The sequence below is a fragment of the Terrapene carolina genome, unplaced genomic scaffold (genome assembly GCF_002925995.2).
Source record: "Terrapene carolina triunguis isolate 2854851 unplaced genomic scaffold, T_m_triunguis-2.0 Scaffold68, whole genome shotgun sequence".
NCBI lineage: Eukaryota > Metazoa > Chordata > Testudines > Emydidae > Terrapene > Terrapene triunguis.
The window spans coordinates 72,188,180-72,202,705 of record NW_020664419.1 but is presented as its reverse complement, the minus strand read 5'-3'; the positions used below and the strand labels follow the sequence as shown (position 1 = coordinate 72,202,705).

The following is a 14,526-nucleotide window of genomic DNA, read 5'->3' as shown; positions in this document are numbered from 1 at the left end:
GGGCAGCGGGGCTGAGCACCCCCAGGGCCTGGAGGAAGCCAGTGCCTGTGGCATGAGGTGAGTCACTTGTTAATTAGTTTACATTTAGATAAAGTCCAGTAATTTCAGCCTTTATCTGAATGAAGTAGGGGCTGAGACAGTGCTGCTCTCTGAGGCCTTGGCTACACTTGCAAGTTACAGCACTGTAAAGCCTCCCCCAGCGCTGTAACTAACTCCCCGTCCACACTGGCAGGGCACTTGCAGCGCTGTATCTCCCTGGGTACACCGCTGCAGGTACTTCACCTCCCCGAGAGGAATAACAGCTGCAGCGGAGTGGCTACGACTCAAGGGTGTGAGTGTAAACGCTTGCAGCGCTGTACTAATCACCTTGTCAAGTGGCCAATCCTCTCCATTGTTGTGACCGGCTGCAGGAATGCGGAAGTGCTGGTTTCAAAGCTCGTACCACAGAGAAAAGCAAACAGTTTGCAGCTTGCTTTGAGTGAGTGAATGAATGAGCAGGGGGCCGGGAGTTCGGAACTTGCAAAATAGAGAGCTGACATGCTCCAAAAAGCACTCTCTCTCCCGCCACACTCCCTGTCACAATCCACCCCACCCCCCCGTTTTGAAAAGCATGCTGGGATAGCTGCCCATAATGCACCGCTCCCAACACAGCTGCAAATGTTGCAAGTGTGGCCACACCACTACGCTGTCAGCTGTCAGTGTGGACAGACTTCAGCGCTTTTCCCTACTCAGCTGTACGAAGACAGGTTTACCTCACAGCGCCGTACAGCTGCGAGTGTAGCCAAGGCCTGATATTAGTAGAAACATTAATGAATTGCTAAGGGGGAATACAAAAGTATAGCACAAGCATATAGGAACAAAATCAGAAAGGCTAAGGCACAGGAGGTGTTACACCTAGCAAGGGATATAAAAGGCCATAAGAAGAGGTTTTTTAAATACATAAGGAGTAAAAGAAAGACAAAGGAAAGTGTAGGTTCTCTACTTAGCAGGGAAGGAGAGGTAATAACTCATGACATCAGGAAGGTTGCAGTGTTTAATGTTTATTTTGCTTCAGTCTTCACTAAAAAAGGTTAATGGTGACCAGATACTCAACACAATTAATGTTAACAACATGGAGGAAGGAACACAAGCCAAAATAGGGAAAGAACAGGTTAAAGAATATTTAGATAAGTTAGGTGTATACAAGTTATTAGAGCCTGATGAATTTCATTCTTGGGTACGTAAGGAACTAGCTGAAGCACCCTTAAAACCATTAGCAATTACCTTTTGAGAACTCATGGAAGACGTGTGAGGTCCCAGAGGACTAGAGAAGGGCTAACATAGTACCTATTTTTAAAAATGGAAACAAAAGAGGACCTGGGGAATTATAGACCAGTCAACCTAAATACCTGGAAAGATGCTGGAACAAATTATTAAACAATCAATTTGTAAGCACCTAGAGAATAACAGAGAGACAGGGTGGATGAGGTAATATCTTTTATTGGACCAACTTCTGTTGATGAGAGACAAGCTTTTGAGCTACATAAAGCTTTTTCTCAGGTCTGGGAAGGGCACTAAGGGTATGTCTTCACTAGCAACTTTAAAGCGCTGCTGCAGCAGTGCTTTAACGTGGCTGTGTAGTCGCGGCACCTGTAAAACAAACAAACAAAAAACCCATGAGGGGAGTAGCTAACAGCGCTCTCTACTCTGCCACTTTACAATGCTGAAACTTGCAGCGCCCGGGGGCGGGGTGTTTTTTCACACCCCTGAGTGAGAACGTTTCAGCACTGTAAAATGGCAGTGTAGATAAGGCCTAAGAGCGTCCCAGCTAAATACAAGATTGAACAGCTAGTTTAGCATAAGTAATTAGCACATATTCTAAGGAACCATTCAAAGTGAAGTGGCCCGTTAACACTCCTGTAGTAATAGGACAAATGGGGTGGGGGTTAGTGGGTTACAGAATGCCATAAATCCAGTGTCTTTATTAAGACCGTGATTTTTAGTGTCTAGCAAGGTTATGAATTTAAGCTCCCAGGCTTGTTTTTTTAAAGTGCTGTGCAGTTTCCTTTGAGGATGAGGTCTCATAGGTCAGCAATAGAGTGATTGCTTTGTGAAAAGTGTTCACACATAGGTGACACAGTGTTTTTGTCTTTTATTATTTTCCTGTTTCAGTTCATTGGAGAGTCTAGTGATTGTCTGGTTTCACCCACATAGTTGTTATTGGGACATTTAGTGCACTGGATGAGGTACGCCACATGTTGTGATAGGCATGTGTAGGATCCATTGGTCTGGAAAGGTGTGTTGTGGAGAGTGTTGATCATTGTAGCAGTGGAGATATGTCTGCAGGTGTTGCATCTGTTGTTGTGGCAGGGTGTGGTGCTACTTTGAGTTGGTGTGTCCTGGTCTCTGGGAAGCTTGCTTCTGATGATGAGCTTGGAGAGGCTGTGGGGCTGTTTGAAGGCCAGGAAAGATTTTTTTTTTCAGGGTGGGGTCCCCATTGAGTATGAGTTGCAGTTGTTTGATGATGCCTTGCATGAATTCCAGTGTGAGGTGGTAGGTGACAACCAGGGGTGTGCGGTCAGAGGGGGTTTTATTTTTGTATTGAAGCAGATTCTCTGAGTATTTGGGTGGCTCATTCCATGATGAGATTTACTTCTCTTGTGGAATATCCTTGTTTGGTGAACACAATTTTGAATGTGTTAAGGTGTATATCAAACCCACTAACTACTTATTCTATAAACTAGCTGTTCAATCTTGTATTTAGCTGTTATATTTTGAGTATCTTTCCCAGACTTAAAGACAAGCTCTGTGTAGACCAAAAGCTTGTATCTCTCAGCAACAGAAGTTGGTTCATGAAAAGATATTACCTTACTCACCTTATCTCTCTAATATTCTGGGACTAACACTGCTACACCAACACTCCATAGAGGATAATAGGCTTGTAAGGAATTGCTGGCATGGATTTGTCAAGAACAAAAAACAACCTAATTTCTTCTTTGATAGAGTTACTTGTTTGCTGTCATATCTTGATTTTACCAAGTATTTTGACACAGTCCCATTTGATAGTCTCATAAGCAAGCTAGGGAAATGTGGTCTATATGAAATTACTATAAGGTGGGTTCATAACTGGTTGCAAGACCATATTCAAATAGTTATCAATGGTTCACTGTCAAACTGTGAGGATGTATCTAGTGGGGTCCGATAGGGGTCAGTTCTGTGAGAGACACTATTCAATATTTTCATTACTGACTTAGATAATGGAGAGAAGAATATGCTTATAAAATTTCCAGATGACACCAAGTTGGGAGGGGTTGCAAGCCCTTTGGAGGACAGGATTAGAATTCAAAAGGATCTTGACGAATTGGAGAATTGATCTGAAATCAACAAGATGAAATTCAATAAACACAAGTGCGAAGTGCTTCACCTAAGAAGGAAAAAATCAAATGCAAAACTACAAAATGGGGAATAACTGGCTAAGTGGTAGTACTGCTGAAAAGGACCAGAGGGTTATAGAGGATCACAAACTGAATATACACAACAATGATGCAGTTGCTAACAAGGCTAATATCATTTTGGGGTGTATTAATGGGGTATCTTATGTAAGACATGGGAGGTAATTGTCCTGCTCTACTCAGCACTTATAAGGCCTCAATGTCCAATTCTGGGTGCCACAATTCTGGGTCCAATTCTGGGTCCTGTGTCCAATTCTGGGTGCCACAATTTAGGGAAGATGTGAACAAATTGGTGAGAGTCCAGAGGAGAGCAACAAAAGTGATACAAGGTTTAGAAAACCTGACCTATGAGGAAAGGTTAAAAAACTAGGCATGTTTAGTCAAGAAAGGAAGGCTAAATATGTTAAGGACTGTTGATAAAGAGGACTGTAATCAATTGTTTTCCATGTGCACTGAAGGTAGGACAAGAAGTAATCAGATTAATCTGCAGTAAGGGAGATTTAGATTAGATATTAGGAAAAAAATTCTAACTATAAAGGTAGTTAAATACTGGAATAGGCTTCCGAGTGAGGTTGTGAAATCCCCATCATGGGAGGTTTTTAAGGAGAAGGTTGGACAAATATCTATCAGGGATAATCTAGGTTTACTTGGTCCTGTCTAAGTGCAGAGAGCTGGACTTGATGACCTCTTGAGGTCCCTTCCAGTCCTACGTTTCTATGAGTTTGTGACTGGTGGAATATCAGAGCAGTGTCCTCTGTCAAAGGATGTCACAGCTTTAGCCAATGCAAGGCATAGGGGAGAAGTAGCTTCTGAAGTGTCTGCTACCAACGAGGATAGGAAAAGAACCAAGGTATTAAGGAGATGAAAGATTCCTTTCTTTCAGTCATCCTCCAGCTAGTGAGAAGTTTCTGAGCTGGCTTTCAATTGCTTTTCTCTCCCATCTCTTCATCTAGTGGCAAAGAAACTGTAGATTTAATATTAGGAAAAGATTTCAAGTGGTGAAATCTGTTAGATTAGTGGTTCCTAGATGGTGGTATATGAACACTTTCCAGTGATTCATAAAGGAGCTAGTTGGTCACATATGCAAAGTTGTATTTATTTTTCAATGCACTAAATAGTTTCCTAACATTAATTGTCTGTGTAAGCAATTGCTGTACTTCCCAAAGGGATTTTATTGGATTTCCAGTGTAAGGGGAGGTGACCCACTTGATCATGAATCGTATGGGAGTCGTTCATGACATGAAGTCTACAATATGAAAAATTTGGGGAACTCTATATTAGTCTGCTGAAATAATCTTCCAAAGGAAGTAGTGGAGTCTCTATTGCATGAATCTTTTTTAAAATTGGACTGAAAGAAGCCCTGGAGAATATGGAACATCATTAGCACAGGAATGAACAAGTTAATTAAAGAGTTCTTTCCCATCACTAACTTAAATGAGTGACAGCTATGAGAGGTATTTTCTAGATTTATCAAACTATTCTTCTTTTTGATATCCATAATTGATAAATGGGACTCGTATGTCTGTATAAGTCAGTCTTTTAAACTATTGTCTCTTATGCTTTGTTCCAACAGGTCATTTTTAAGTAATTTGTTAACAAAATTCTAAAACAAATAATATTCATTTAATTTACTGCTAAAATGTAAAAGTTGTTTCTTTATTCATATTACAGAAAAGGTCTTGGAAAGGTAACATACATAAATGGAAATCAAATCATTTGCTAATTATTCATTGTTCCTCTAGAATGAGCAGATATCCAGGGATTTGTTGGCCAAGAACACATTATATAGAAATGCAGAACTCGAGCTTGAGAGATACAGAAGCCAGGCAGTGCAGGTAGTGCAAGGCTTTCATAGGATATTTATGAAGAGAAGAAACTTTAAATGCTTGCGTAAACATTATTTATGGCTTTAATATTTTTCTTTTACTGGTTTTGTTGTTGTGCAGATGACACTGTTTCTTTTACTGTTTTCTTATAATAATATAATTGTACTGTCAGATATGTATGATTTAATATTTCTTCAGGAATCTATTTTTATTTAACAGCCATTACTCAATTGTATGCTCTTAAGTATTCTAGTACTAAAAGACTCTAAATCTTATGTCTTGAAAATCCAGTTTTTAAGATTTTTTTTTTTTTTTTTTTTTTTTTGCTGGTAGAATGAATACCTTGCAAAAGAATTAAATGAGAGAGAGAAAGATTTGGAACGGAACAGGACTGCGATAGCCAAATTTCAATCTAAATGTAAGCTGTAATTCTTTGTTAGAATAGGCCATGATTAAATTTATAAATAGCTGCTGATAGTCAGATCTTTATGTATAATTTTTAGAGGGCTAATATTCTCCTGCTTTATTTTGTTACGCTTGCAAATCTAATTTTTCCTTTAATATTTTAAGTTTACAGTTTACTTGGTGTTTTTCTCAGAATGCATGAAAGGGTGTGTGTGTGTGTGTGTGCACTTTTATGACCTAATACCTTTAAACTCTGAAATGTAGATTGAGGGTTGTTCCTGATAAACTACACAATGATGACAATGACATTTAATTTACCAAGGTCTTTTATTTCTTTAGAACTTCAATAAATACTTTAAACTTTCATATATCTTCTTTAAAAGAGTTTCTACTGTGTGGCACATATTCCTCATTTTAAACTTAAAGGTTTACATCAGTGGCACTATATGGAACACATTTTATTTATTTTAATATTTGGTATTAAAATAACAAGTTGCTTAGATCCAATCCAGCACAGCACTTAAGCACATGCCTAACTTTAAATCCATGAATGTCCCATTGAAGACAGTGGTACAACTCACTTGCTTAATGTTAGGCATGTGCTTATGTGCTTTGCTGGATTAGATCATTAGTAAACAAGGGGTTGGGGAGTCAGAATGATGCATTTACTACTTGTGCACAGAAATCTGAAGTCTCTGAACTCTGTAAGTGGGTGGGTATTTCCTTGAATAAGATAAGCCATTTTTATTGTATATCAGACTAACAGAAACCAAGATGAAATTGTATTTTTCCAGAGTATTTTAAAGTATTTTAGAAATATATTTTAGAAATATACATTATTGTATTGCAGTAAAAGAATTATCAGAAGAAAACAAGCAGCTTGAGCAAGGAATGAAAGAGATTTTACAAGCTGTCAGGGAAATGCAGAAGGATCCTAGTGTGAAAGGAGGAGAAACGGCCTTAATGATCCCTAGTCTGGAGCGATTAGTAAATGTAAGCCTTCTTTCATTTGAATTATTTGGCTTGGTAGAAGTTATTTATAGAGTTCTCTTTGTTTTGACTGCTTCAGTGTTGAACATTAGCTGTTATATGTTCAAAATACCCCCTAAAATCTTAAAAACACAAATCAAATTGACACATGAGAGTAAAATTCATCTTGACTGAATAGTCAGTCTTCAAAGCATTGCAGAATACTTTAAATATGGATGTAGTATTTTACATAAAAGCAGATTATAATATTGTATGAAATATATGACTTTTAAAAAGTAATAATCTACTTTGAGTTATCTTGGTAGAGAATCAGATCACTGAAATATTAGCTTGAGACATGATGTTCATGCTGAAAGTGTTTGTACTGTTAGATTTAGTTTTCTTAATTACTTAGCGGCTAGATCTGCGCCGACCTCACAGTCATGGCTACCTAAAGCAGAATGCTTCCCAGTGCACCCTAGCTTTACTGTTGGGATTGCACCGGTGATGCTCATTTTGGGTTGTAGGAACTCCCCTCAGCACAGCCAGCCAGTTCTGCCAGCTGACACAAGGACGGGGTTGAGTTATGGCTTTGCCTACTTTTGTCTCTCACTTCCCCCTTATGACGATTTGATGGTATTAGTCCCTGTACTCCCTCTGTCACAGTGGCTGCAATTTTGAGCCCCACTTATGCACACTGGAAAGCTCCAGTTTATTGGGAAATATGGAGGAGAAGTATTTGTGTTCTTTTGTTTGTTTTTTGTTTTTCTGTTTACTAAATTAATTAATGTGATAGGCAATCGAATCAAAGAATGCAGAAGGAATATTTGATGCCAATTTGCATTTGAAAGCTCAAGTTGACCAGCTTACGGGGCGAAATGAAGAATTGAGGCAGGAGCTGAAAGGATCTCGAAAAGAGGCAACAAATTTCTCTAACCAGTTAGCAAATGCTAATGTAAAGGTATATATTCTAATTTGTTTTACAGTGAAAATATAGAATAATTTGCTGGCTCCATGGATAACAGAGAACAAAATACACTTAATATTTTGTATTAAAATCGTTTTAAATACTAGATATTGCTGTCAGTTTTTTTAATATAACTCGCATTTTATTTTTTATGTACACATTTTGAAAATATGTAAAACCTGCAGATATAATTGACAAGAGATACAATCATACATACTTGTTACTATATTTATGGATTATAATCTATGTACTTGTTCTCACTGAGTTAAAATCCAAATAATCCAAATGTTATTCCATACTTACAAAAACCCTAATATCCAATGCCCCATCATAGAGTTGTGTCTACTAGGGGAAAGCTGTGCTAAATGTGAGTTGCAAAAACATTTTTGTTTCATTTTTCTTAAAATGAGCAATAATCATTTTACACTTCTTACATATGTGATAGACTCAAATAACAAGGCTAACAGGGGGATTCAACGAATAAATTGATTTTAAAATGTTTTCCCTTTTTGCCACTGAAATAATAGCTGGTGATTTTAGCTCAACTGTGAATGCTTCCAAATGTTTATATTATATATCCCAAATGATATAACATATTAATATTAAACATATCTTCAAACTGACATCTTTATAAAAAGACATACTCTCTGTATGAACCCTTTAAGACAGCTGTGTGATCCAGTATAACTTCCTAGTATTTGTAGCATTACAGAACAGTATTTTCTGGGGCATTGTAGTTAGAGATTGTTGTCAACCAAAGCTCTTTGAAGGGTTTAAAAAAGAAAGACATGGTAAATTTAGAATAAATGTGCTGGATAGCCATCTGAGCCATGCAGTTTTGGACATTGAGGCTTAGCTCAGTCTCCATATGAATGTTTGCGGGTAAAAAGAAAGGAAAAATAACCTACAAATTATATGCTTGAGCAACTAAAGTAAAATTGAGATGGATCGCCAGCTGTGTGAGCCTGCTCTGGATGCTTGATCATTTTTAACCATTTGACTCAAAGTATTATGTTTAATTTTTTTGTGGAATTGTAATTTTAAAAATAGAAAAATTTACTTTAAAACATTAAAAAAATAATTGGGACTACCCAAAACAGTGTGAGACTGGACACCTCTACATTTTGTATCCATATTTTTGGCTGAATAATAGGAGTTTCGTCTTACTGCTTCTATTCTCTTTATTTATTTTCTTTAGATTGCACAACTTAAAGATGAAGTTTGTTTGTTACGTCAATCGGAAGGTGCCAATATAGTATTCAGAGCAGTAAACCGTCCAGAAGGGATGACTCCTTCAAATGCTAATATAGTTAATTCTCAGAACGAATATTTAATACATCTTTTACAGGTAACTGATTTAAACCTGCACACTAGGGGTATTTGTAAATCCTTCCAAATCTGTTACTATATCGTATGTGGAAACTGGGGAGTCTCCTAAAAACTGTAATGTGCATTGTTGTAATAGAATATAGTTGCCTGAACCTTCCTTGTATGACATCTCTGGGCTAGAGATTATTTTATTTCTAACCCCACCAAAGCAATCTGCAGGGAAGAGCCAATCCCTCTTTCCTCTCCTGTACCCAACAAGACACAGACTTCTTGTCTAGAATTGCATTGTTTCATATGCAGTGTAGTCATCAAATGCAATTTAAAATCAAGAATATTTTAGTATGTCTGGAAGAAAACTCAATATGCATTGGCTCCTCCTCCTGGACAGCTTGAGGTACTCGAATTTTTCATTTTGGGGCTCCTAAGCTTGATGTGCTTTGTGAGTTATGTTAAAGAGTTTATTAAACAATCTTATATTCCCAGCATCACAAATAGACTTTTATACAATACACTTGGGAGAAAAATATGTATGGAAGGGAGTGGACAGTTTTTACATTTTTACCTAAAGTCTGATGTTTGTACAGCCAGAGGACAATCGACAAAAAAATGTCTATTCTATTGTTCTTCTCATCTAAGTTCCTATGCCTGTTTTATATAGTACGGACGGTTAGGAGACCATATTCAAGCATAAAATAAATGGTGAGGGATATAATCTTCCTAATTTGGCCAGTAGGAAGTTGGCCTTTTCTGTGAATTTATAAAGAAAGCCACTTGCTTTGCTTGCTATGGGTCAATTTCTTCATTACCAGAATGTCATAAATGTACTTTTACCAAGATTATATTAGAAGATTTTTTCCCCCAGAAAGTTGACAGAGTACATTTAGCTGGAAGAAATATATAAGTACTGAAAATATTTGTATGTTCTGCCATGAAAAAGTGTTTATAGCCTTTGTAGCTTTTGCATTCTTTTTACAAACCTGTAATTCTTCTTCTTCTAGATTGGGCATTTATCAAGAAATACACAAAAGTTAATATGTAAGAGTTATGTTGTTTAAAAGAAATCTGTTTTTTTTTTTTTTAAACTGAATGCTGGTCTGCAGATCCATGCACCTATTCTCGTTGAAATCTCTCCTTCTTCTGCCACACACTTGTTCTGTGCAAAGCTCTTTGTAATCTTTTGTTTACTTCTTTTATTTCTCATGTGAGGTAGTTGCTCATTTGTGTGGAGGGAATGTTCTGAATGTTGAGAAGAAGGGCTTAAATATGCTTGAATTAAAACTGTTGATTGCTGGGATGAAGGGAAAGATAAGATGATAAATGGGGGCATGGGAACTTAAAAAACAAGTACACTAAACATAACTAATAAGATGTGTGCCTATCATCACCCCGATCAGCTTGCTTGTATCAGAAAAGATTTTTTACATTGTATAGTTATGAAGTATGAATGCATTTGGCAGTGTGAGAAATGCTTAACACTTTCCAGGTGTGCAGTTTCATTAGTAGTCTGTGTGGACAAATCCAAAATGTCAAGTAATTCTCAACTCTTTTTGGTCTGTGAGCTGTAAAATTATTTATTATTTTTTAATTTATTACTTACAAATATTTAAACATTACTTTTATTTAGACTGTTTTTGATATGTTGTTTTAGCATAAAAACACAAGCTTTGTTTCTTCAATATGTTGATCTCAGTGGCGCAAAGGTCTTTGCTAGAGAATACCATTGAATGATCATGGCTTTGATGAATACTTTCAGATTTGAAGCATACATTGTTAATTATATCATTAATTTTTATTTTGAAAATGATCATTAGGAACTAGAAAATAAAGAACAGTTACTTAAGAAATTAGAAGAAGCAGTAGAAGAATATAAGCGAAAATTTGCAGTAATTCGCCATCAACAAGGCTTGCTATATAAGGAATATCAGAGGTACAAATCCTTTGGGGTCTTCCTTTTGAGATGGTCGGGCTGTTAAAACCTTAAACTTTCAAAGTGTTTTAAATATTTTAAATAGGAGAAAATAATAATAATTTCCCCACTATATTTAAGTTGTTATTTCTATTAGCATCATGGAGACTTGTGTGAAATAATCATTCTTCTTTTAGGTGGCCTCTGTATATTCCCGTTGGTGCTGCTGTGCTTCAAAAACCTTTTAGAAAAGCAGTGTCGCACTCACATTTTGTTGCCTGCTTTGTGGCAAGAACTAGCCTGTACAATTTTCATAATGACAGAGATCATTTTAGCACCAGGGAAATCTGCAAACTGTGACCCTGTCAAGCTTCTCTTGAATCTGCATCCGGGAACTCATTTGTACCTGACATTTGTGGAAGCCTCACTTCCACTCTTCTCTGCTTTCGACATAAGAGTAGGAAAAATTGGAGCTCAGATGGAATCTTGAGCTGAGGGATCCAGTGTTATTACAAAGGAGGAAAAGGAAACATTGCTATGGATCCAGGTATCACAAGTGCAGATTGGAGATGTCAGCTCCAGGGGTGTCTTTGGCCCTTCATGTAATGCCAGTTCCTAGGACAATTCCTCTCCTTCTTTGAGTGATGACTGCTTCTCATTACCACAAAATGCATCTTTCCCACCGAAGGGTTAAGGCAGAAATTATTTAGATACAAGCATATACGCAAGTCTACTAATTTGGATTCTAGGTTCTGAGGGCTGCCCAGATTGATATTTCACTATTGAATTAGGCCTGGAGGCTCACTTGGGCAGCTTCTGAGACAAAAGAGCTTCCTTTGTTTTCTGGAGATTTATGTTTGTTGACTAACTTCACTAGCAGTTTCTGGGTCCTGTTTTTGTGTCCGTCTGTGACATTTGGGTAGCACTTCTATTCCTGCAAGTACAAGAGGCAGATAGTCTTACGCATGGGGCCTTGAGGTTTGGCCACACCCCTTCTGCCTATGTACTAGATTCTCTACCTCCAGCCAGGCAAATAAAATAGTGATTGAGTGCTCCTACCTTCCCTGATGCATTCAAGTACAGCTGGTCAAAACTTGGAATTTCTGTTCCATTGAAAATTCTGAAATTTTGAAAGTGTTTATTCCATTTTGGAACAAAAACAGGACATTTCTAAATTTTCATGAAAAGGAAATTATAAGTTTTTGTTTCAGGAAAAAAAGTATCCATTTTATTTAGATTCTCCTGAAACTAAACAGAGCAGCTGGCTCTGCTGCTTGCAAGGCACTACCTGAACTTCACCCACATCCCCCAGAAGGAATTGGAGGCAGCCTTGGGAGTCTCTCGTGGTCAGGGGAGTCACCTGCCATGAAGCAGGCCGCCTAGAAGCCCTGAGAGCCCTGGTTCAAGCTGGATCTCCACAGCTTCCAAAGTTTCCAGGCACTCTGCTGTATAGCAGAGACCTGGAAAATCCTGAGAGCCCTGGTTTGAGCTAGTGCCCCAAGGGCTGCCCTGTTTCATGACCCTCCCAAATCTTTAAGGTTCCCAGGACCACGGCAGGGACTCTGGAGCCGCGGATACTAGAAGTCCGGGGTCTCCAGTCCTGGTGCAGTCTGCATGGTGGAGCCAACAACCCTTGCCTTCTAGGGTCCGTAACTCTGAGGCAGCTCCACTATTACAGAGCTTCCAGTTTGTATGGCAGGGCTGCCCTGGATATGTGGACCCAGGAAGGCATGGTGCCTTCAGCCTTTGGGGACTCTGTATGGCACAGCTGCCGCAGATCCTGGAAGCCTGAGCTACCCAACAGCTTGCCAGGAAACCTGACTGTGATTCAATGAAAGTTTACAGAACCCAAGATATTTCCACAAAATGTTTTGCGGTTGATAAATTGGCATCTTGCAAAGAAACTCTATATCATCACAAAATTATTGACAAGATCATTCAATGTGTAAAAGCTTTTTTGAAGGAACAGTGAGCAGAATCTTGCCACCCCCTTAAAGAAGCAAAGATTCCAGGTCTCTGTATCCCAAATAGAACCACTGTCAAATTTATTCTCTGCTTTTTGCCCCTTATCCCCACCATGGTGGAAGCTAAGATGTAGATGTAGTTTGTCTGCGAGGAGATCCACTTGGGAGCCAAAGAAGAGGAGCTCTCCCACAACTGCTCCCAGCCCACAGAACCTCACTGTGACCAGGGAAAAATTTTAGAGTCTGGACTGCTTATAGAAGCCTCCTCATCTCCCCAAACCAGTTGAAACTTGTATGGGAGAACCTCTCCAAGGTTAGGTCAGTCTCTTCAGTTATTGAGTCCCGACAGGCCACACTTTCCTCACTGATGAGGGGGGCTTGGCCCCACAGTGCAGACTACAGGGCCCGCTAAAGTGAGTTGCAGCGCCCACTAAAGTGTTAATCGATAACTGCCCTATGTGAATCCTGCTAGCGTGAATAGGTACCTTTCAAATGGGATTGTGTTAATGTGAAATTGGTACCTTTTAGTTCACTCTAGCAGGGTCTACATGGGACACTTACAGAGCAACACTGTAGTGTGCACTGCAATTCACCCTCTGGCAGTCCACACTGCAGGGCCATGTAGACAAGCCTTGCAAACTTTGGGAGCAACTTCAAATATCTTTTCAAATCTGCTGATCTAATAGACTTCAGAAGGAAAACACACCAGGATTCCCTTACCTGATCATAACAGGGTAACAGTCTGGCAAGAAGGCTGGCATCCTTTTTGAATCTCCTTTTTCACAAGAGGGAGATCTGGGCTTTCTGCGAGAAGTATCTCATACTTCACGTGTTCAAGTTTAATGGAATGTTTGTTTTCAAATTTAGATAAGTATGCATTCTTCACCACAGACTATAAACCACAGTTTCAACTTCTAATAGTGAAATTAATTTTGAGTTTTCTAAACATGTTTAAAAAAAAATTGAAAAATGTGTTAATGTTAAAATAGCATATTTCAGTTAATAAGATTATAATGGTAACATGATTTACAAACAGTTTTGAAAAATCTTTACAATATTTCATATTTCTGAATGAAAAAATTGAACTATTTTTATTTAAATAAATATATATATATATTTTTAGTGAAAAAGAAAGTTGGCAAACAGAATCTGAAAAAATGAAAGAAGAAAAGAAGAAGCTAGAAGATCAAAAAGAACATGATGCTATGAAAATAAAGGAATACAATGTAAGCAGTGTTTTTTTGTTTTGTTTTTAAATTGTTTAACTTTGCTTGAAAATGTGTTAGATTTTTGCAATTTTAGAGTTATTAATGCAGGAGTAAAAAAATTTCCAAAGTTAATTTGGCACAAGTGGAGAGAGAAATTAGTTACTGGTGTGACTTACAACTACACTATCTTGAATTGTAATATTACTCACATGTTCATCTTATTTATGCACTTTGTGTTTTATTCGTTTAATGTATTTAAACTGTTGGCACGGATAGTATAATAATAGACCAAATTCAGACCCATAAGAGGCTGCAAGTTCTTGCTGCTTAATTAGTGATGTCATACTTGCTTATATCATGGTTGTATTTGACCCAGTGTATTTTATTAGGAGCAAGAAATAACCTTATCAGACCAGCGCTTAATTTGTAGTGAAAGAGGTGCCGGGGCTCAAGCAATTTTTGACTTTCATAATGACGCGGTAAGCCCAGAGGTGCCAGGGCTATGAACTGCCAAGCCTAGG

At 38.0% G+C, this 14,526-nt stretch overlaps 1 protein-coding gene across 1 annotated transcript in view; it reads left to right on the top strand.

Annotated features, from left to right (window-relative positions):
* Window positions 1-14,526, top strand: part of CEP290 (centrosomal protein 290) — a 115,960-nt gene that overhangs the window by 39,176 nt on the left and 62,258 nt on the right. The window contains exons 18-23 of the mRNA XM_026648828.2: window positions 5,591-5,675; window positions 6,513-6,655; window positions 7,428-7,592; window positions 8,797-8,946; window positions 10,739-10,854; window positions 13,921-14,023. Coding sequence (XP_026504613.1) covers window positions 5,591-5,675; window positions 6,513-6,655; window positions 7,428-7,592; window positions 8,797-8,946; window positions 10,739-10,854; window positions 13,921-14,023 — 762 coding nt within the window. The remainder of the gene's footprint in view (window positions 1-5,590; window positions 5,676-6,512; window positions 6,656-7,427; window positions 7,593-8,796; window positions 8,947-10,738; window positions 10,855-13,920; window positions 14,024-14,526) is intronic.